This window comes from Cebus imitator, unplaced genomic scaffold (genome assembly GCF_001604975.1).
Source record: "Cebus imitator isolate Cc_AM_T3 unplaced genomic scaffold, Cebus_imitator-1.0 Scaffold42, whole genome shotgun sequence".
Lineage (NCBI taxonomy): Eukaryota > Metazoa > Chordata > Mammalia > Primates > Cebidae > Cebus > Cebus imitator.
Window position 1 is genome coordinate 11791640 of NW_016107357.1, and position 23578 is coordinate 11815217.

General features: G+C 49.4%; 1 protein-coding gene across 1 annotated transcript in view; it reads left to right on the plus strand.

Annotated features, from left to right (window-relative positions):
* The first annotated feature begins 11488 nt into the window (after positions 1 to 11488).
* Positions 11489 to 23578, plus strand: part of CAPN9 (calpain 9) — a 52577-nt gene continuing 40487 nt past the window's right edge. The window contains exons 1-2 of the mRNA XM_017526509.2: positions 11489 to 11808; positions 19866 to 19935. Coding sequence (XP_017381998.1) covers positions 11596 to 11808; positions 19866 to 19935 — 283 coding nt within the window. The 5' untranslated portion in view covers positions 11489 to 11595. The remainder of the gene's footprint in view (positions 11809 to 19865; positions 19936 to 23578) is intronic.

Consider the following 23578-nt stretch of genomic DNA (forward strand, 5'->3'; position numbering starts at 1 on the left):
GGAATAGGTCCTGCTGATTGGTTGGAGATGCAATCACAGGGGTGTGGAAAAATGGCCCTCATATGCTGAGTCTGCTTCTGGGTGGGGGACACAGGTAGGGGTCGTGGGTCCAGGTGAAGTCATTTGGTCATCAGAAATACAAAAGTCTAAAAGGGAATCTGAAAAGGCCAATCTTAGGGTCTACAGTAGTGATGTTAATTGAAGGAGTAATTGAGAAAGTTGCAAATCTTGTGGTCTCCAGAATAATGGCTGGTGATTGTTTAACTATGTCTACATCTTAGCAGAGTTCAGGCCATCTCATCCTTTTAATCTGGTGGCCTTCCATTAGTTTTACAAAGGTGACTTCGTTTTGGGAAGGACTATTATCCTTTAAACTATAAAGTAAATTTCTCCTAAAGTTAGCTTGACCCATGCCCAAAAATGACCAGGGACAGTTTAGAGGCTAAAAGGCAAGAAGGAGATAGTTAGGTCAGGTCTCTTCCACTGTCATAATTTTCTCACTGCTATCATTTTTACTAAGGAGGTTTCAATATTTATACCTAAAGATATAACTGGCAAAATAATCGCCATAATAACACAACGCTGCCGCTTACTAAGAACTTTTGAGGTATAGGTCACCCTCTCACGCTTTCTGCATCTATGGCCTCATTTTCATCTTCATAACAGTGTCCATAGCAGTAGACAGAGAAGGGGAGGAAAGGTTTGTGTGTACTCTGTGCACTACAGCTCTTTCAGCACACCCATTAGTTTTGCTCTTGCCTCATATCCTCTTTTACTAATGCCAGGAAACACATCTCGCACATTGTTTTTTGCTCCCTGCAATTCCTGTCTCACTGGCTGTAGTGAGGACTGGATCGGTTCACATATGAAAGCATTTGGAGCAGAGCCTGCCATGCCGTCAGCACTGGGAGGCTACATCACTCGTGAAAAGCCTTCTGGAAATGTGGTTGCCCACTAGTAGACTGGGCAAAGAGAGTCAGGTAACCATGCAGTTAACTCAGTTGGGCTAACGGCAAGCAGAACTAGAAAGGCTACCTGACCCTCTCCCCTGACCCACAAAGCCTGAGGCATCTGCCTGGTGCAGTTTCTCCGCCATCTGCCACGCAGGACACCACCATGCCCTTTGACCCCACCTTCCACTTTCAATCTGGACTTTCATCCACACTCAGCGACAACCTGTTGGCGCCAAATGGTCTCCAGCCCTAATTGCTCTTCCTAGCTCCCAGGCCCTGTTCCTAACACCTAGTAGCCACTGTAAGGACAATCGCAACTTAAAAACAAGAGGCTTAATTCACCTGGTTGAAAATGAGGGAAGAGATTTCCCTCCTTTCCTTATTATCAGAGCATTTACCTTAGAAAACTTGTATGTTGTAGGTATTATATACTGTGTTCTTACAACAAAGTAAGCTAGAGAAAAGAAAACATTATTAAGAAAATCATAAGGAAGAGAAAATATATTTACTCTCCATCAAGTGGAAGTGGATCATCATCAAGGCCTTCATTCTCATCATCTTCAGGTTGAGTAGGCCACCTGACCCTAGGTGATCCACCTTCCTGAGCCTCCCAAAGTGCTGAGGTTACAGTCTTGAGCCACCATGCCCAGCCTGTTTATTATTATTACCATTATTGCTATTAAAATTCAAATCTCCCTTTTAGCACAACTTTACAAAACACTGCAGGAGGCAAAATGAGGCACAGAGCTTACTTATTTTTTAAAGATAGCTTTGAGATGTAATCCATATACTGGACAAACAATTCACCTATTTAAAGTGTACAAGTTAATGATTTTTAGCATATTTAGAGTTGCACAACCACCACCACAGTCAATTTTAGAAGATTTCATAATCTCAAGAAGAAACCCTTCAGCCATCACCCCAACCCCTCCCACTTCACCCCACTCCCAGCCCTAAGCAACCACTAATCTATTTCTTGTCTCCATAAATTTCCTTGTTCTGGACTTTCTATGAATGGAGTCATATCGTATACTGTCCTTTGTGACTTGCTTCTTTCAGTTCAGTGTAACGTTTTCAAGGTTCATCCAAGGTGTAGTATTGGTACTTCACTCCTTTCCATGGAATCATGTTCCACAACATGGATATACCACACGCAATTTATCCGTTCATCAGCTGATGGACAATTAGCTGTTTTCACCTTTTGGCTATTGTAAATAATGCTGTTGTAAGCATTCATGAATAAGTTTTTGTGTGGACATCTGTTTTCAGTTCTCTCAATAGATACCCGGAGTGAAACACCCCGTTCCTATGGTAACTTTACGTTGAATTGTTTTGAGGACCTGTCAGACTCTTTTCCAAATTGGCTGCACCATTTGACATTCTCACCAGTTCATACTCTAAAAAATTACCCACATTAAACAAGAAATTATGTTTATAAATCAGTCATAGTAGTTGAACTTCATACCATGGTAGTCTCATGCATAAAAAGTGCTATAAAAAATAAGTGCTTATTATGTTACTTTATGTCTTCACAGCTATGACTGTCAGTGGCTTTATAAATTATTTTTTCCTAGAAACCCAAGCTAATAAATCTCTTTTGAAAGTTGAATCATAAAAATTGCTATGACACTTAGTGAAAGCCATTAGCTCAAAAGAGACAAATAGCTCTCTTCCAGAGCCTTCCGTCCACACAAACATTTGGTGTGCTTGCTGGCTAATGCCGCCTTGCCAAAGTGGGAGGATGCATCATTTATAAGAATCTGAAAATGGTGCGTTAAAAAGAGAAAACGGAGAGTGGGAAAGGATGAGACGCACGAAGAGATGCTGAAAAGAAGCCTTTGCCGCAAAAAGATGGGAATTCAATTAGATGTGTGTCCCATAACTAAATATACAACCATAGATGTAGGAGAGAAATCAAATGAGATATTCTAAATTAAATAATTTAATAAACCCGGTAATATTGTAGATAGAGAATTCAAAAATCTCTGTACTGAAAGGACTTTATGAAAAAAATTACATCTCCTTCTGCTACAGAAAAAACTTCAAACACGTTGATCTCCAGCAGCAAAGAATCTTATTTCTCGGTGGTAAGGCATGTTAGTGATACTTTTGCTACTATGTAGCAGACGTCATCAATGTTCCCTAGAACTAAAAATACTAAGGCCAGGTGCAGTGGCTTACATCTGTAACCCCAGCACTCTGGGTGGCCAAGGTGGGAGAATCATTTGAAGCGAAGCTAGGAGTTCAAGACCAGTGTGGGCAACATAGTGAGACCTCCCTCTCTATAATTTTTTTTTTAATTAGCTGGGTATGGTAGCACAGACTGTAGTCTCAGCTACTCAGGAAGCTGAGGCAGGAGGATGGCTCAAGCCCAGGAGTTGAAAGCTGCAGTGAGCTATGATTGTCCCACTGCACTAAATAGACACTCCATTTAGTGTCTCTAAAATAATAATAATAAGCGTCCAATCACAATTTCCACTATGGGGTGGGGGGTGGTGGCTGAGAACTGAGAGTCACCTTGTCCACCAGGGTGTTGCCCTGAGCAGGGCAGGAGATGGTGTGGCAGAGTCTGCAGAGCTGAGATCCCAAAGCTGGGGACCACTGAGAAGGGCAACCGAGTTTCTGAGGTTCAGCGAGCACAGAGAGACCAGGTGGAGAGCTCATCATTAACGGGAAATGTCAGCCAGGCTGAGCTCCTGGAGTAATGACAGTGCATTGTCCCTGACAGGAAAATGAAACACGAGTTTGCTAGCTGTGACCCCTCAGCTCCGTGAAGAGAGAAGCCGGTTCCCAGAGACACCTCAACCAAGAGATCTCAGAGAGCCAGAGGTCCCTGCTCCAGTGGCAGGTTTGGTAAGATTCACCCTGACCTATTCGCCACTATCAGAAAGAGGAAGGAGGTGGAAGGTCACTTATTTGGGGAAAAGTGGGTCTGTTACCGGAAACGGGTCCTGATCTGGACCCCAGGAGAGGGTTCTTGGACCTCGTGCAAGAAAGAATTCAGGATGAGTCTATGGAGTAAAAGCAAGTTTATTAGAGAAGGAAAGAAACAAAAGAATGGCCACTCCATAGGTGGGGCAGCTGTATGGGCTGCACCGCTGAGTATACTTAGGGTTATTTCTTGATCATATACTAAACAATGGGTGGGTTATTCATGAATTTTTCAGGAAAGGGGCAGAGACTTCCTGGAAATGAGGCTTCCTCTCCCTTTTAGACTATAGAGCATGACTTCCTGACATTGTATGGCATTTGTAAACCCTCACGACGCTGGTGGGAGTGGCCTTTAGCATGCTAATGCATCATAATTAGTGTATAATGAGCAGTGAGGACGGCTGGGAGTGGCTTTCGTCACCATCTCGGCTGTGGTGGGTTTCGGCAGCTTCTTTACTGCATCCTGTTTTATTTATTAGTGGGTCTTTGTGACCTGTATCTTGTGCTGGCCTCCTATCTCATCCTGTGACTAAGAGCACCTGACCTCCTAAGAATGCAGCCAGTAGGTCTCAGCCTTGTTTCACCCAACCCCTACTCAAGTTGGAGCGACTCTGGTTCAGACACCTCTGACAGACCTCACAGGATATTTGAACTCTGAAGTAACTGCTAGTTTAGAGACAGAAGAAGATAGAGTGAGAGGGACCATTTTAAAATGAAAAAGAGTGTCACACAGCAAAATCTAAACATAATTTTTGGTGCTAGGTGGTGACTGGGGACTCCAGAGGGGAAGAAGAAATTATATATATATATATAGATAGTTTTTTTAAATTAGGATTTTTTGTACCCTGAACTGAGGAAAGTAAATTCCTATCCTGCAGCACCTGGGGATCAAGTCATCCTAAGGTCTGTGCACAGCCTCAACCTCCAGCCCCTAGATGAGAAGGAGAAAGGAAATCACCCTGGGCTGAGGTCAAACTCCAGGGAAAGAAATCCCAGTGAGTTTGTAGAAGGCAGACAGGAATATTTATCATTTTTCAACACTGAAATTTTAAGGAGTGAAACTACTTCTCAGGGATGAAAGAACAATTTCAACAGTGTCACCTTAGGCCATAGGGGCAGTGATCTAGAGCTTATTTAGGGAGATGAGGCCTTGGAAGAAACTACATTCCACAATCAAGCCAGAAAGCAAGCCCAGAACGGAAAGGAGCTACAAGCAGCTTATGCAGCCCTGGGGAAACCAAGGGGAGCCACCAGGTCATCAACGAGCCTGTGTGCCTCCAAGCTGGGACCTCTTGAGTCAGACAGCTGCATCCAAAGACTGGGCATCATGCTGTGGAGCAGGGGGTGTAAGGGAGATCTGGGCTTGGTGCTCTGTCGTTTTTCTGGAGATGGCCTCTCACCCTATGAGGCAATGCCTGAGCACAGCTCATTCCCACGGAAGAAAATCTTTGTTGTGGTTCATGGCTGAGTGCCCTCTAGGACAGGGGTGAAATGAGGAGTGTTCCAGGGAGGGACAAGTCCCCAGATGAAGAAAGTGAGACCCTCATCTGGTGTCAGGCTTACCAATAACCTTGGGAGGGGATGGGTCACTTGAGGTCAGGAGTTCAAGACCAGCCTAGCCAACATGGCAAAACCCCGCCTCTACCAAAAATACAAAAGTGAGTGATGGCAGGTGCCTGTAATCCCAGCTACTTGGGAGGCTGAGGCAGGAGAATCGCTTGAACCCGGGACACAGAGGTTGCAGTGAGCTGAGATGGAGCCACTGCACTGCAGCCTGGCTCTGTCTCAAAAAGACCAAAAAAGTCTCCCCACATTCCTCTACCCCCATCTACTCTATCTACCTCCAGAAAACAGAACCACTATTTTGAGTAGAACTTTGTGTAGTTTCTGAGAGATTTTTATGCAGATATCTATATTTTTTGCCTTCTTTCTCCACAAATGCTGGCATGCTCTACGTGCCATTCTGCACTTTTACTTTTCAGTTGAACACCATATCCCAGGGGCCTTTCCACAGCAGTGTATCCAGAGTTCCCTTGTTCTGTTTTATGGCTGTAGGCTCCTCCACTTCAGGATTAGCTGGAGCATAATTTTTTTTACCCAGTAGAGGGCGCTAAGTGCTTTCCAACATTTTTTTTTTAAGTAAACAATGCTGCCATAAAATGAACAGCCTGGTAACCTTTCACTTTTGGGGGTCCTGCTCTATCTTCAGGATAAATTTCTAGAATGGAAACAGCTGGTTCAGAGTGTGTGCCTTGGTAGCTCTGAGAGGTATTCACAAATACTTCTCCAAAAAGGTGACACCCAATTTACACTCCCACCAGCAAGTAGGAGGGTGTTTTACTTTTTCTTTTCGAGATGGAGTCAGCAAGTAGGAGGGTTGTTGGAAATAGATGCTGCAAAGAAAATTAGGTGCCGCAAAGAAAATTAGGTGCCGCAAAGAAAAATTAGCACTGAGACAAGGGCTCTTTTAGCAACACAATTTTTACTCCCTAGGCTGCAGGAAGGGCACCCTGGCTAGACATCATGCCATGAGAATACAATGAACAAAGGAAACAGACAAATTTATCCCTTAGGCATTTGGGGTCGTCCTTACTGCTATGTCTGATCTCCATTGGCTGGAACCAGACCTCACACTCTAAACTAAAACCTGATTGGCTAATAACTTAAAACTTTTCTAAACAGGTAAAAGCAATGGAGAGCTAGGACATGCCTGTGAGCACGTCCAGCACAGATATCTTGGTTAAAGTACAAGGACATGGAATGTACTATGTGCCCGTAAGCATGGCATGTCTAATAGCTACATACAATAGGGCTTAACAAAGTTATTAGCACACTTATTCTTTAACAAGAAAAGAAACTTTAAAAAGGAACTTTTCTACTTCCCACAAGGGTGTTTTTTTTACTTTTTCTTTTTGAGATGGAGTCTCGCTCATTGCCCAGGCTGGAGTACAGTGGCTCCCTCTCGGCTCACTGCAGCCTCTGCCTTCCAGGTTCAAGAGCTTCTCCTGCCTCAGCCTCCCAAGTAGCTGGGATTACAGGCGCTTCCCCACCATGCCCAGCTAATTGTATTTTTAGTAGAGTTGGGGTTTCACTGTGTTGGCCAGGCTGGTCTTGAACTCCTGACCTCAGGTGACTCATCTGCCTCGGCCTCCCAAAGTGCTTGGGATTACGGGCGTGAACCACTGTGCCCAGCCATCTTACTCTTAACATATCCAAAGTGTTCAACTTTTCTTCCAAGTCTGCCTCTCCTCCTCCTGTCACCAATGTCACCCATTTGCTTGAGTCTGAAAGCAGGACGCCACCCTCACACCTCCATCCTTGCGCCCCAGCAGAACGCCCTGACGGTAGTTCTCCTAGAAGAATCTGCCCCCTTCCCGCCTTCACTTCCGTTACATCTAGAGTTAACCTCAGCGCATCTCACCTGGGCACCTGCGCAGGTCCCCTGCCTCTCTTCCCCTCTCCCACCCTCCTCGGCAGCCCGCTCCATCCTCCACGCTGTAGGCCGAGGGGCCACAAACATCCCAGCCGGGCGGGCTCACTCAGCCCACCTCAGGGGTGGAACACAGGACACTTCTCTCTGCAGGAGCCAGGCTGTTTGGCAAATCCCTCAAAACGCGAGCCCTGCTGTGAGCTCCGGACCGGCTGCGGTCCTCGGGGATGTCTCCCTGCACCGTGTGAAGCTTCAGAGTGTTCGTAATTGGGGTTTTGCCCCATGGCATCCCAGAGCCACCCAGGCACTATGTTCACATCCTGCTGCCCTGCGAGATGAACAAGAAGAGAAAGAAAGGGAGTTTGCCGCAGGCCCGAGTGTGGAGGAGAGAGACAGAACAGCGCAAAAAAGAGAGCCGGGAAGGCCGCAGATGGTCAGGATCACTCCATGTAGAAATCACTTCCGCAGACTGCTCTGCTAAGGAGAGGAAAACAGAGTTAACATGGTGCATGGTCCCCGCGTGGCTCAAAGCTGCTTGCATCTCTAGGCTGGCGGCAATCGGGCTGAGCTTATTAAAACAAGTGCACGTGGTTCTCTGCCCAAGCTCGGAGCCCTTTCCCTCCGAGCCGCTCAGAGCATTTCCCAGCGTGGCTGAGAGGAAGTGTGCAAGGCCCAGCCGGCCTCGGACTGCGTGGCTGCAGGTTCTGTAACTATTGTTCATCCAGAGAAGTGAAGGTTTGGAAAACGGAGAGACCCAAGAATGCTATCTGTTTTCTTGAGGCGTCGGTTCAATGTTTACTCAGCAAGTGTGCATCATGCTTCTGCCCTGCACTGGGCTGAGCTGGGAGCAGAATTAGGCGCTAAGACAAAGTCGTGGAGAAGTCCGGGGCCGTGAGCTCTGCAGGAAGATGGGCCCAGGGCTCTGTGGGCAGACTTTGGGGGTCAGGAAGATCGACCCGGCCGTAACTCCTGAGAACGCACTCCCTCCCGCAGATGTCCTCAGAGTCCCGCAGCGCTAAGGCGCAGGAGGAACTCCAGCTGAGGTTCTGGAGGATTGTTAAACGTTTTGGTGTGTTTCCTGCTCTAAGGCATGCTTGCTTTACTCACAATGACAGTGCAATTCTCCGATCACCTAGCAACTGTAATAAGGCTCTAAAGAAAAAGGCAGGTTTTTCCAATACATAGGTAAGTCCCAGGTGGAAGGACTGAGGTGTGTGGATCAGGTGGAAATGGTATGTGTATCAGGTGGAAGAGGTGTCTGTATCAGGAGGAGAATGAGAACGTAAACCCCTGAAGCTGGGGTGGGTCCGCATCAAGCAAACCCTTTCCGACTCTGGACAGTGCTGAAATTTACTTCAAGGTCCTTTCTCAGTTGCTGGGGCATTTGAGGGGGATGTTCTCAAAGATCCAGGCTTGTGATCGTTTCCCCGCCGAAGTGTCACCAGAAATGAATGGCCCTCACATTGCCACACCTGTCTCACTAGGTCGCCCTCCTTAATCATTTCAAAACAGAGCTGTCTGCCAGGGCAGCCGGCAATGGGACGCTCGCAGGCAGCTCCATCATCTCTAGCCAAGAATCATTTGGACAGGCCAGAATTGTGCTCTGGTCCCAGCCAAAGGACCCCAGTTCCAAAGTCCTGCATTGTGTGAACAAAGAGACACAAGAGAAGCCTTGCAAGTTGAGGCAAGTCAGGCTCAGAAGGAGACCATGAAAGTCAGCATCTGTGGGAAGGGCAGGGGGTGCAGAGAGAGGATAGGGGAAAGGGAGGAATCAGCAGCTCCTGACCTCCTGCCTGAGCCCGACTTTGCAAGCGGCTTTGTTGGCATAAACCCACCATGCCTCTAGGAAGGAGCACCGATTGTCCTGATTCACAACTCGGAAGCAGGGGCAGACAGCTAGGATAATGTGCCCAGGATCACCCAAGGCAAAACTGGGAATATGTCTTAGTGCATTCAAGCTGCTATAACAAAACAGCACAGACAGGGTGGCTTCTAAATAACAGAAATTTGTTGCTTACAGTTCTGGAAGCTGGAAGTCCAAGATGAAGGCACTGACAGAGTCCATGTCTGGTGAGGGTCTACTTCCTGGTTCCTGTATCCTCACGTGGTGGAAGGGAGGAGGGGGCTTTCTGAGACCTAATCTTTCATAATGGCACCAATCCCATTCATGAGTGCTTCACCCTCCTGACCTAATCACCCCCTAAAAGCCCCACTTTTAATACTGTTACTTTGCAGGTATGGGTTCAACAAACAAATTTGGGGGGAATACAAGCAATCAGCCCATAGCAGAGTAAAACCTAAATATCCCCAACTCTAATGTCTGCACCTCCCCTGGAAAACCACATGCAGGATCTGGCCAGGTGCAGTGGCTCATGCCTGTAATTCCAGCACTTTGGGAGGCTGAGGTGGGTGGATCACCTGAGGTTGGGGGTTCGAGACCGGCCTGACCAACATGGAGAAACCCCATCTCTACTAAAAATACAAAATTAGCTGAGCATGGTGGTGAATGCCTGCAATCCCAGCTAGTTGGAGGCTGAGGCAGGAGAATCACTTGAACCTGGGAGGCAGAGGTTGCGGTGAGCCAAGATCGTGCCACTGCACTCCAGCCTGGGCAACAAGAGAGAAACTCTGTCTCAAAAAAAAAATATATATATATGCAGGATCTACTAGACAGGACATGTGTCAGACTGAGTGCACATTCCTGGAACTGTGAGCTTATATAAAAATGAACATCGCTGCCTTTTAACTGCACATTGACTCCTTTCTCCAAACCCCAGCTTTGACTAGTTAGCAAATCACACAGAAATCATTATAAAGTGCTTAGAACATCAGGGCTTTCACATGGTAACTAATACTTTAACTTACTTATTTTTATTGATACATAATATTTGTACGTATTGATAGGGTGCCCATGCTATTTTGCTACATGCATAGAATGTGTAATATCAAGTTGGGGTATTTAAGCTATCTATCCCCTCGAGTATTTATCCTTTCTTCCTTCCCTTTCTTCCTTTCCTTTCTTTCTTTTCTTTCTCTTTCTTTCTTTCTTTCTTTCTTTCTTCCTTTCTTTCTCTCTCTTTCTCTCTCTGTTTTTGACAGAGTCTCTCTCTGTCACCCAGGCTGAGTGCAGTGGCACGATCTCACATCACTGCCACATCTACCTCCCAGGTTCCAGTGATTCTCCTACTTCAGCCTCCTGAGTAGCTGGGATTTCAGGCACCTGCCACCACACCCAGCTAATCTTTTGTATTTTTCATAGAGACAGGGTTTCATCATGTTGGCCAGGCTGGAATGACAGGCGTGGAATTACAGGTGTGAGTCACCATGCCTGGTGTGTATTTATCATTTCTACGGGCAAACATATTTATCAAACCACCTCCATCCTCTAACATTCATTTTTTCTGATATAAGATCTCATTTGTAGAGCTGTAACAGCAAGGAGCTTTATTAATATGATGTCTAGAGCACTAGGGGGTCACATGTGTGCTAGAGGAGGAGCAGATGTCCTCTGTGAGTTCTCCTCTATCAGGGGTCAGCTTGGACGAAATTTGGCCCCCACCTGCTTTTGTAAATAAAGTTTTGTTGGAACACTGCCACACCCATTCATCTGTGTCACGTGTATGGCTGCTTTGTCACTACAACAGGAAAGTCCAGTAGTTGCAGCACAGACTGGACAGCCCGCAAAGCTGAAAATATTCCCTATTTGGGCCTTTACGGAGAAAGTCTGCTGACACCAGCTCTAAACCACGATGGGACTGCCCGTGCAGGTGCTGTGCAAGCTGTGTTCACATGGTACCTCCTGTTTTCATTCACTTGGCTCCCTTCCAACTGCAAGACTCTGTCATTCTCTGATGTAGGAGATGTGCCTCCAGGCCACACCGTGCACTTCTCCATAAAGCCACCTCCTGGACCAACTGGGTTTCTTGCTCGCCTTCCTTCTGAAGTAAGCCTCTCTCTCCCACTGGGCCCCGTGAGTCCACTCGTGAGTCCACTCGTGAGTCCACTAAGCAGAGGTGCCGCCTGAGTGGAATTCGCCAGGCCCCAGAGCTGCCTCTGGGTCTGCAGGAGCGCAGAGTGTGCAGAGGGCTCTCTCTGCTGTTTTCCATCAGGGCGTGTCCCATCTCAGCCTAACAGGGAGGTGCCCAGAAAACAGGTGGAGGTGAGGGCCACTCAGTCCAGGGGCCCTTTGAGCTGTTCCTTCTTGACTGGCACACACAGCTCGCTCCTTCACTTCCTTTCCCATCCACTGCTGGGCCCAAGCCGGCCTTCCAGGGAGCAGCCATGCCTTACTTCTACCGAGCTCCAGGGCCCCAGGCACTCCCAGTTCCCAAGGACGCCCGGACCACCCACTCCTCAGGCCAGAGCTTTGAGCAGCTGAGGCAGGAGTGCCTGCAGAGAGGCGCGCTGTTTGAGGATGCAGACTTCCCGGCCAGCAATTCCTCCCTGTTCTACAGCGAGAGGCCGCAGGTCCCCTTTGTGTGGAAACGACCAGGGGTGAGTGGGGCAAGTGGGAAAGGAGCGCAGGGGACGCCGAGGTCAGCAGCCCGTGGGGAGGGTGGCAAGCTCCTGCGGAGGAGGAGGTGGAAACGGGGGCACACGGAGGGGCCATCTACGCTCAGTGCAACCGAGGTGCATCATCCCAGTCTACTGTGGAAAGTTGTGCAGTTTGGAGGCAGGAAATGATGTCCCTTTCCTGGGATGCTCTGCAGCGGGGACCCGGGACATCCGGCTGCACCCCCTTCCCTGCCCCAAGCTCTCTGACCTGGAGTCGGAGTGGATCTTGTCAGCAGGTGATGGGCATGAATCAAAACCTTGTCCACAAGGACAGGCAGTCCCCCCACCCCACCCCCAGTGTGTGTGGTAACTCTGAGATCACGTGTGAACAGTGCTCCGTGGCTTCAGGCCCAGAGCTGAGGGTGCTCAGTGTGGATGAATGTTTGGCTCAGCAAGTTCTCAGCAACTGTGAGACAGATGGAACACAAAAGCAGGAACGTTCTCCCCAGAGCCATGCATCCCCCTTTCCCAGAGATCGGGGTGAACAGTGCCCCACCCCTGACAGTCTGGAGGTGTCATCCCAGGAGGCACCAGCTGGTCACTGGGTCCCAAGAGGCGCCAGCTTGTACCTGGGATGCCATGTCAATATTTGCAGTGCTGGGTTAGTCAGGGCTTTACCTCTGACCCGGCGCCAGCTGGGCTGGCTTCCATTCCCTCCAGGTGGGTACCGGCCTGGGAGTGGCTCCTGTGGGGTCAGGTTGCTTTTGAACAAGGAGGGCTGGTACAAGGGATGCTGGTCCTGCAGGTGAGAGCCTGAGCACCCATCTCGTCCTGCTGCTCACTTGTCTCATGCCTGTAGTCATATCGCAACCTCCCTGGGCCTCAGCCTCCTCACCTGTAAAATGGGAACAATGATAACTAACGCAGGCCAATGGCTAGCACCCAGGAGGTTTCCAGTACATTACAGCCATTGTCACATTACTACTATTACTGCTATCGTGATCGTCATTGTGAAGATGATTAGCTCTGAGTCTCATCTTACATATGAATAGCAAAGGACTGGCCATAACCACCTCCTATCTCCCAATGTTAAAATAATGTTGATGATTTTAAATGGATGCTTTTTTTTTGTAACGCACATACACAAAACTTCTGGGATCTTCAGAGGCAGGAACAAAGTGAACCTGAGCTGTTCTTTCTGAAGTGGTAAGGGTTTTATTGCTATTTCCTATGGTAGGCAGTGCGGGGTGTATGTGTGTGCATGCACTTGTGTATGTACGTATGTGACTGTGTGTGTGCATGTATGTGCCTGTGTGTGCCTGTGTGCACATGTGCATGGATATGCATATGCATGTGTGTGTGGATGTAGGTGACCGCATGCATCGGCACGCAGGTGCCTTGATCTTCACCTGCCGGGTAATCGATCCTTCAAGGTGCCGTGTTTGTTGGGAAATCACAGTGAGCACTCAGTGGCCCTATCGGAGTTGGGGTGAAAGCACCCAGACGCCTTCTGCCCCACAACCGGAAGCCACGCTATGATCGGTTTTGGTTCTCTGCATATGGCCAGTAACAGTGTGAGGTCAGGGCACTGGCAGATCACCTGGGGTTGCACTTGACAGACAGGATTAGTAGATAATGCTCTGCTAAGTAAGAAATAGGACATTTCCAAAATAAAAAAGCAGAAGTTACAAGACATAAAGCAGTGACCTCTCAGAGGCTCTGCCCACACCCCTTAGGTCTCCCTGTGCTTATTTCCAGCCTCAGCACACAAACAAATGGGCACGTGGGCAGCTGCCCCAGGCTGTGGGTGCATTTTTAACTGTGGGCAGAGATTTCCCTGCAGTTGAAGTCAGGAGCCCTGGGGAATAGAATTCCAGAGAAGTTAATCTCCTGGGTCCCCGGCGATCAGAGCCCATGGCCAGAAGCAGCAGCACTTTCTGTTCGATCCAGGGTGTCGTACAAATGTTAATGTTCTTCACAGGCAATTGATATGCAAAGGTTGAAAGCACTTTTTCTCTTCTTGAAAATAAGGACAATAATGCAACTTACGCAGTCCTTGTGAGGGTCAGCCACATTACCATGGGTGGAGCACTTAGCAAAGAGCCTGGCGTGTAAATAATCAGTGCCGGTCCTTGTTCTTTCTACTGCTGTAACTGTAACCCAGCACCATCGTCTCCTGATTCTAGGAGGGCCCCAATTTTTTTTTATTCTTTAAGTTCTGGGGTACATGTGCAGATCATGCTGGATTGTTACATTGGTATACACTTGCCATGGTGGTTTGCTGTATCCATCCCTCCGTTATCTATATTAGGTATTTCTCCTAACGTTATTCCCCCCCAATCCCCCCACCCTCTGCTATCCCTCCCCTAGCCCCCCACCGCCTAACAGGCCCCGGTGTGTGATGTTCCCCTCCCTGTGTCCATGTGTTCTCATTGTTCAACACCCACTTATGAGTGAGAACATGCGGTGTTTGGTTTTCTGTTCTTGTGTCAGCTTGCTGAGAATGATCATTTCCAGCTTCATCCATGTCCCTGCAAAGGACATGAACTCATCCTTTTTTATGGCTGCATAGTATTCCATGGCATGTACATGCCACATTTTCTTTGCCCAGTCTATCATTCATGGGCATTTGGGTTGGGATTGCAGATTATCGTTTTTGCAGTCTGTATTGATATCACCTAGTTTAAAGTGTAATCTATGCTCTACAAGTCACCTACTTTTTGTCAAAGTTAGAATTCTCCAAAATAAAAGCTGGCCACACAAATGAGCATGGAGGGCATCTTTGTCTGCCCTTCAGAAGTCTTCTCTCCTGGGACCAGGGCCACCAAGGCCTGCCCAGCAACTCTAGCGTCCCAGATCTCAGCAGCAAGGGGCTGTCTTCCTTACTATTAGCTCCTCTGGCATTGCCCCAAATGCTGGGCAAGGCCTTAATCCACACATCAGTGCCCTTGATACACACAAGCCCCTGCAAAGATGTACCCCCGGCCTGCCACCCAGCCCATGCCCCGGTACCAGCCCTCTGTCCCTTCCTCGTCCCCCTGTCTCCATCGAGGCTGGACCCTTTATTGATCTTCACCCAGGTCTACTGTGTTACTGTCATTCCCATGGACTCATTTTTAAAATCTGTTCTGGCCTTTCCTTTGTTTGCAGCTGAGATTGTCCCTTTGGTCTGGTTCTCGCTCCCGCACCCCTATCTGTTTCTTATTTAGGGGAGATAGGGGCTTTGCATCACATCTTACAGACTTCTGTAAAATTAGGAGCAAAAGGGCCGGGGTGAGCTTGGAGATTCTTTGCGTAGCATGGAGGTGCAGGGGGTTGGAGGGTAGCGGGCCCCAGGGAAATCCCAGGCGTCACCAGGCTCCCTGCAGACCTCTGTGGCTACAGCCTTGTTTGCAGTGGGTCTCAGCATTCTGCAGTGCATGTCTCAGCAGCCCGTGGGACCACGGGGCAGGGCAGCCCTGCTCCGCAGCACCACCTTCTTGTCAAACACAGCTGTATTTGGGGAGGGGAGGCAGAGCACACAGCCAAGGGGACATCAGAGGGCAGTAGACAGCCAGACTTGCCCTCAAGGGAACCCAGGGCAAGGAGTACACTGAGGTGGGTGACTCAGGGAACTGGCTGGGAGGGGCTGAGAGGCAGAGAGGGTGATAGGCTCAAGCTGGAGAGAAGGTGAGATCACCCCCAGGTCTCATGCAAGAGGGGCTGTGTACCTGAGTGTAAGTGGGTGCACAGAAAGAGGAGGGGGGCTGTCGGGTAGGGTCTCCCAGCCTGATGGGGAGCAGCCACCATGTGGTCCAGCCCTCCCTGTAGGTCTGTACCCATCTGTTTTTGGCAAGGCAACTCCTCCCCCACTTCTCAGTGTAAACCCAGGACACCTCCCCTAAGGTGCCCACACCTCTCTAGCCCATGTGAACAACCCCTGGCAGACTGTGCACGGTGTGGCATGTGACCACAACTTCTCCTGCATGGTGGGCTTGCCGTTCCCTGTGCTGCTCCCCTGACCCCCAGGAGGGGTTTTCAGTTGTTCTGGGACAGCCCCAAAGGCCCCACAGCCTCCACAGTGCTGGGCACATGACAGGGACTGACATACAACTATGAACGGCATCGCCAGACCTTGCTAGAAATGTGGCTCTTCTTCACTAAAAGGCCATGCAAAAGAAAGAGAGAGAGAGAGAGAGAGAGAGAGAGAAAGAGAGAGAGAAAGAAAGAAAGACAGACAGAAAGAAAGAAAGAAAGAAAGAAAGAAAGAAAGAAAGAAAGAAAGAGAGAGAGAGAGAAAGAAAGAAAGAAAGAGAAAGAAAAGAGAGAGAGAGAAAAGAGGGAAGGAAAGAAGGAGGGAGGGAGGAGGGGAGAAAGAGGAAGAGAGAAAGAAAGGGAAGGAGGGAGAAAGGCAAGGAAGGGAATGAAAGGGAGGGAGGGAAGGAGGAAGGGAGAGAGGGAGGGAGGAAGGAAGGAAGGAAGGAAGGAAGGAAGGAAGGAAGGAAGGAAGGAAAAGAAAGAAGGAAAGAAAGAGAAAGAAAGTGGCCTTCCCCTTTGTAAGTTATTCACTGTGCTTAGCAGAGGAAAGTCTGTGTCTTCGGCTGAGCCCTGATGATGTACAAGGTAAACAGAGCAGGCCCTGAAAGCAAACATTCCGGGTGCGCGGCCCTTAGAGCTCCAGGAAAACCACCTGCTGGGAGGGCGGTGTGGCACGGAATCTGTGTGCCTCCCTCGGGGATTCAGACATCTCCAGGCAGCAGTCTGCAATTGAGATGCCTCTGATCGTCCTGTCATAGGACTGTAGCTTCAGGTAAACCCCATCCTCATGGCCTCCCAAACAACATTTCACAGGAACAAATGTGCATCCGGGATCAACATGCACATGCAGGACACACACATGGACAATGCTCCCAAGTGCACATGCAACCAGCACACATGTGGAGCATGCACAGGCACACACGTGTACCACACCTGGGCACACACGCCAAGGCGAGTCACAGGCACCTTGCACGGGTGGGCATGTGGCCCGTCAGCATACATACCACTCCCAGGCACCTAACCCGGGCCCGCGGCCCAGCAGCCCCTTCCACACGTGTGTCCGCAGAACCCCCTGTGACTGGCACGTGTGCACACCAATTCCAGAAATACTGACCCACAGAGGGGCCGGTCACTCATCCTGGCACCTCCCAGTTTATACCGGATGGCTAATTTGTATTTACTTGGTGGCAGTTTCTGAGTTTTCTCCTTTTGTGTTTTTATCCTTGTTGGGTGCGATTTGACTTAAAACAAAAACAAAATTCTGAACAATACAACCAATTGCAGGACAGGAGGTGAAAGGCGGTGGCAGCTGTGGGCACAGTTGGTATGGCTGGCAGGGCCAGGCCTGAGGAAGGCTGGGGGAGGGGAGGGGCATGGAGGATGGGAAGGAGGCGGGCATCCGGGGACAGCCCGTCAGAGGAGCCGGCACAGCCTGCTGGGCAGGGATCTGTGGCTTTTGGAGTCCATTTTATGTCCACTTGAGGACTGAGTAGCATTGGCCGTGGGGGCATTGCTTGTCAGGGCAATCCCCTGGCAGGGGCTCGGCAATCAAGACAGGGAGGGCTTGGGGGACTCCTGGGGTTCCCTTTGGGGCAGGCATGTTCTGCAACAAGTCTAGAATGTCTAAGCTGGTGACAGATGAGAACACAACCATGAGAAGTTAAATGGCCCACGCTGAGCCCAACTGCTGAGAGGGGCAGGCTATTGCTGCAACTCTATCAAGGCCCATTAACATGGTCCTGGTTCGCACTGTCACTCTGGGCTCAGCTGGGAGCCACCTGCAAACTCCTAGGCTAGTGAGGTGGAGGAGGAAAAACAGCAGTGAGCCTCCTACAGAGGGTAGGGGCCCGCACAGGCAAGCCAGGACCCAGCACCAAGCAGCCACCCCACCTTCACGGCCTTTCCTGCCAACATGGACATCAGGCTCACTTAATGAAAAGGCTCCAAGGCTACCTGGAGCTGGGGGTGGAAATGCAAAGATGTGTGAGACCCAGCGGAGGAGAGGCCAGCATTTGGGAGGTCCTCACCTCTGCCGGGCCTGGGGTTTTGGTGCATCTAAAAACAAACACCCAGTGTTCTTCAGAAATTCTCCTGGCCAAGCTTTCTTGAATATTCTAGATACTAACGCTGCACATAGCTCTCCCTGGGCAGGTGCCCTTGGTGTCTGTCACTCCTCCAGGCTGGCACGTTCTGGGGGATGCAGAGGGAGCACCAGCACTTGAAGCTTCTGCTCTTGGTCCTGAGAATCCCCTTCACTTCAAAGAAATCTCTGTCCTGGCTTTGATTCTTTGGGACACAAGATGAGAGGAGAGGCAGTGTCCCGAGAAGCCTGGGGAAGACAATTCAAAGCAGGGATCTCCCGGGGAAGGTGGCGAAGCTTGAGCTCGCCCAACAGCGTCTGCCCAGGCATTGCTGGAACCTTCCACCTCCAGGCCAGGCCCCTCCTCAGTCGTGGTGCCTGGAAAAGCGGGAAGAGGTGGGAAAAATCCTTTATTCCTCTGCAGGCCCCGGCCCGCGAGCTCACCAAACTCACCAAACTCGCATCGCTGTCACAGGATTGGCTGTTTCCTCTCCCAGGACTTGCCCCAGCTTCCTCCCTCCCTCCCTTTGTTTAGGTCCCTGCACCTCTGCTTCCCCCAGAGACACCTCCCCAGCTGATCGCTGCAGCTGGCCTCGCCCCATCCCACCACCTTCCCTCCCCATCCTTCCTCTTCTCTCTCCTGATACATGGTTTGTCTCTTCCTCAGATGCAATTTGCAAAACTCTCCTGAACAAAACAACCACTTCTGGGAGGTGGTGGCAGCTGCAGGCACAGTGGGTGCAGTGGGTGAGGCCAGGTCGGAGGCAGGCTGGGAGAGAGGCGGGGCAGAAGCATGGGACGGGGTGAGGCTTCTGCGAGCACCGCCCACCGCGTCCGGGGCAGCTCCACAGGGGTTTTCCCTCTCTCTTTCCTGTTGTCCGGTGTCAGGAATGGAGCCCAGCAACTCAAAAATTGGCAGAATATATGAATTTCATAAGATTGCTTTCTACACTTTTTTGTTTTGTAAATATCTCTCTATATTGCATATGTGTATATTGATATGTATTATTGATTAGATTAATACACATAGTGTATGTGCTTATGTGTAATGTAGAATGATATATATACACACATATATGTAAAATGCACTTCTGTGAACCATATGAGAGACGTGTGCATCTCTCTATATGGTATAGATACATAAAAGTTTACCTAAGTACATATCAAAAAAAAGACACAGCAGGCAGCGTGGCATGTGTCTTTAACTTCAATACCTTGGGATGCCAAGGTGGGAGGATCATTTGAGGCCAAGACTTTGAAACCAGCCTGGGCAACATAGCAAGACCCCTATATCTACAAAAAAAAATTAAAATTAGCTGGGCGTGGAAATTCACACCTGTAGTTCCAGTTACCTGGGAGGCTGAAGGGGGAGGAAGGCTTGAGCACGGAAAGTCAAGGCTGTAGTGAGCTATGACCATGTCCCTGCACTCCAGCCTGGGCGGCAGAGCAAGACCCTGTCTCTAAACCTATATATTTGGTATCCACTGGTGGGGAAGGGTTATATAAAGAAAGAAATGGAGAAGCTGGGTTCAGTCCAAGGCCCCAGCCTGTGGTGCATGTAATACTCACCTGTTGAAGCCCACAGAGGTCACAGAGCTCACAGCTGGGGTAGCCCTGGACTCCTAGCCCAGTGCCTGAGTGGGCACAGGAATCCTCAGTGTGTGCCTGGATGTCCCACTTTATGGCCAGGTGCGGCCTGAGTCTTTCTGGCCAGAGATTGGTGCTGAGTGCTGCTCAGGAGGCAGGACCTCTCCCTGGGGGAGATTTACCAAAGATGAGCCCAGGCTTGTCCAAAGCAAAGAGGGGTGGCAGCCTTTTACATCCACCTGGCCCTCCTCGGGGAAAAGAATCAAGCATGGGAAAGCCCTCTGCCCCAAGAGAGCAGAGAGACCAAGCCCACCCTCTCCTGGTGGCTTGCAGCATGGCCGGCCTCAGCCTAATAACACTCTCATTCCTCCAGGAAATCGTGAAAAACCCGGAATTCATTATCGGAGGGGCCACCAGGACTGACATCTGCCAGGGGGAGCTGGGTGAGTGTGAAGGGATGGGAAGCTGGGTCACTGGGACAAGAGAGCAGCTGCAGCATGGGGTCCCTGAGGACCCAAGAGGCACAGGGCCGGGGGAGCAACACCACTTTGGCCTCTGCTTCCTTGCTCCCTCTGAATGGAGTCCAGTGGCCTCAAGCCTCGTGGAACCCCACAGAGGTCATGGAGCTCTGCATCCTGTTCCTCTAGAGTCAGACACGCCTGTGATGTGGGGCTCCCAGCCCCAGAGTCTGCAGAGGAGAGTGACACCCAGCAGCATGGCCAGGCTCTCAGGCACCACCACGGTAGTGAACACCCGCACACATGCCAGGCAGGCTGGTCAGCACACATTGCCTCGTTTCATTTTCGCAACCCATCCTCCTAACGTCACAGATGAGGAAACAGAGGCTGAGGAAGGCTGAGTAACTTGTCCAAGGTCACAGAGGTGGGAGATAGGCAATCAGGGTTTGAACCCAGGCAGTCCAGCAGCAGAGCCGTTGCTGCTAACCATTATACACACTTCCTCTTGAGGAGCATACCTTGGGCAGCAATCCACTCTCCCTCCTGCCATTGACCTGAGTGTGCCTCAAGGCACTCAAATTGGGTCCTGCATTTTAGGATTTAATCCAACTGGGCTGGTTTTACCTTTATTCTATCTATAAAAAAGAGAGAGAGACTTTCTTAAAATAAAAAAAATGCCAGTGAAATCAGCCAAGAGAGCTCACCACTGCAAGCTTATGCAGACCCTGACTTTCATGGCTGAGGTTGTCACTGTGGTCTCTTGGTTAAGAAAGGCCATGCTGGAACCTCCATGCTGAGCGACTAAGCTACCCTAAACACAAGATCCAAAGTCACAAACCTAGACTGATGATAGTTAATTAGCAGACAGACAATTGAGACAGAGAGAGAGGGGGGGAGAGAGAGAGAGAGAGGAGAAAGAGAGAGAGAGAGAGAGAAGCAGATGGATAGATAGAAACACAGATAATAAGTAACAGATGACAGGTAGAAAATGGATGCATCATTAGATAGATAACTAGATGGATAGGTTGGTTGAATGATAGATCATACAAAATAAATAGATAACAATAGATAATAGAGAAGTAACGATAGGAAGGTAGGTGGGTAAATACATGCATGGATAGATGTAGATGGATGATGGATGATCGAGAATTACAGTTGACCCATTAACAACATGAGTTTGAACTGTGCAGGACCACTTATATGTGGATTTTTTTTTTTCAACAAAACACAGATAGAAAATACCATATCCCAGGCCAAGTGTGATGGCTAACACCTGTAATCCCAGCACTTTGGGAGGCCGAGGCAGGAGAATTGCTTGAACCAAGGAGTTTGAGACCAGTCTGGGCAACATAGTGAGACCTCATCGCTACTAAACATTAAAATTGAAAAATTAGCCAGGCTTGGTGGTGCGTGACCATAGTTTCAGCTACTTGGGAGGCTGAAGTGGGAGGATCACTTGAGCCAGGGAATTTGAGGCTACAGTGAGCTGAGATTGTACCACTGCACTCCAGCCTGGGCAACAGAGTAAGACACTGTCTCAAACAAACAAAAAGGAAGAAAAGGAAGGGAGAAAGGAAGGAAGGAAGGAAGAAAGGGAGGAAGGGAGGGAGGGAGGGAGGGGGTAGAAGGGGGAGGGAGGGAGGGAGGAAATATACTATTTCAGGTTTTGAAATCCTCACGTACAGAGGGCTGATTGGTATAGGCAGATTGCACAGGGCTTACTGTGGGACTTGAATATGCACAGATTTTGGTATACACAGGGGTCCTGCAACAAATCCCCCATGTATACCAAGGGACAACTATATATTCTAGATATAATGTAGGCTTTTCAAAATGTTTATGATCCGGTGGTCCTTCTCTAGGCGATACTCCCTGCCACTGCCCACCTCTCCCCTTCCTCCTCTGCCTCTCTTCCCCTCCACCCTGTAGTCCTCCATTGCTACCCAACAGGAAATCATTCTACTGGCTTCTTTGTTTTGGTTTGTCGCATTGGCATAAACACGTATTTCAAGTTACAACCTTATATTTTACCTTAGTGGATGGTTGATTGTAAATATTATTTTGTAACACTTTTACTACACCCAAGTACTGTACGTGGCATATATATGTTATAAAGAATAACAAGAAAATGAACAGCCACAACCTGTTGCCACCCACAATGAGAACTATAACATCTGGCTGGGTGCAGCGCTCACACCTGGAATCCCAGTGCTTTGGAAGGGTGAGGTGGGAAGATCTCTTGAGTCCAAGAGTTTTAGACTGGCCTGGGCAACATAGCAAGACCACATCTCTATCAAAAAAAGAAAAGAAAGAACTAGAACAGCATCAAGGCATGCTGTCATCTGCCTGGGGAGGAGAGGTGAGCGTGAGGGGATGGAGCATGGCGAGAAGGAGGCTGGGTTGCGGGATCAGGAGAGCAACCGCAGCAGGGGGTCCCTGAGAAGCTGAGAGGCACAGGGTTCTCCCCTGCAGTGAGCCGAGATCCTGCCACTGTGCTCCAGCCTGCTCCTCCCGCTGGTGCGCTCTGCTCTATACCACCCAGACAGCCGAGCAACATACTGACCTACAGAGGGCACCTCTCCAGGCACAGCTGGGTGGCCAGCCCCATCCATCTGCCCAGGCCCAACAGAGAGGAAAGCAATCTTGTTTTATTGCTGAGTTTTTTTCCTTTCTTTTAAATTGTATAAATAACATTGGCTTCTCATTCTCCCCCTCCAAAAGTTCAGGGCATTTCTGGCTGAATACCTGTGAGGTGTTGAGCTCTCAGGCCAGGAAGCAATCATTTTCTTCAACTGGGCAAAGTAAAAGCTTAGAGGGAGCTGGGGAAGGTCAGCCCACAGCTGAGTTCACTCTATTAGACTCCCGCTGGCTTGGCCGCCTGGAGCTGAAAGCAGACACTGAGTCTCTCCTTATCTTTGTGTCCTCTGTGTGGCACAAGGTCTGCCACCCTAGAGGCACTTGGTAAAGTCTGTGAACGAATGGCCCTGCCGGCTCCAGCCATGTCACTTCCTAGTGGCATCTCCCAAAGCTGACCCGAGGCTCCCAAAGACCAGCAGATGCATTAGACACCAATCCTTCTGTGCCCCAGCTAAGGTTGAGGGTGGCTTGTACTCTGCTGACACCTCCCACAAAGCCAGAACCAGGGCGATTTGGAAGTTGTTTTCCAAATGTTCATCCCTGGCGAGTCTCTCTTGCCTGTGTAAAATAGCCAGAAAGGGGCCATATTACAATGTCCCAAGCCCAGTGGTACACGGTGCTTTCCAGAAATGTGAACTCGGAAACTGTAAGCCGAGTGTGATGGGCTCCTAGGTTCCAATGACGTTGATGTTGTCTACTGAAATGAATCTGGATAAAGCCGAGGGGTCCTGTTGGATCAATGGATCCTTTCAGATATCTGCTTACACAGGCAGCATCTGAGATGCTGTGAGGCACACACCAGACACGAGTCCACACTCAGTGTGGGCAGAGGAATGCATCAAGGATGTTTGACTTCGCTTTCAGTTTTCTTCCGGAAGACATAGCTGGGAAGTTCAGTAGGTACCGCAGAGGTACCACTGTCTGTAATTAAGCTGAGTCCGAGTTGGGGCTGCAGGGGCTATTTCTAACCACTCTCCCAAGTACTGCAGAA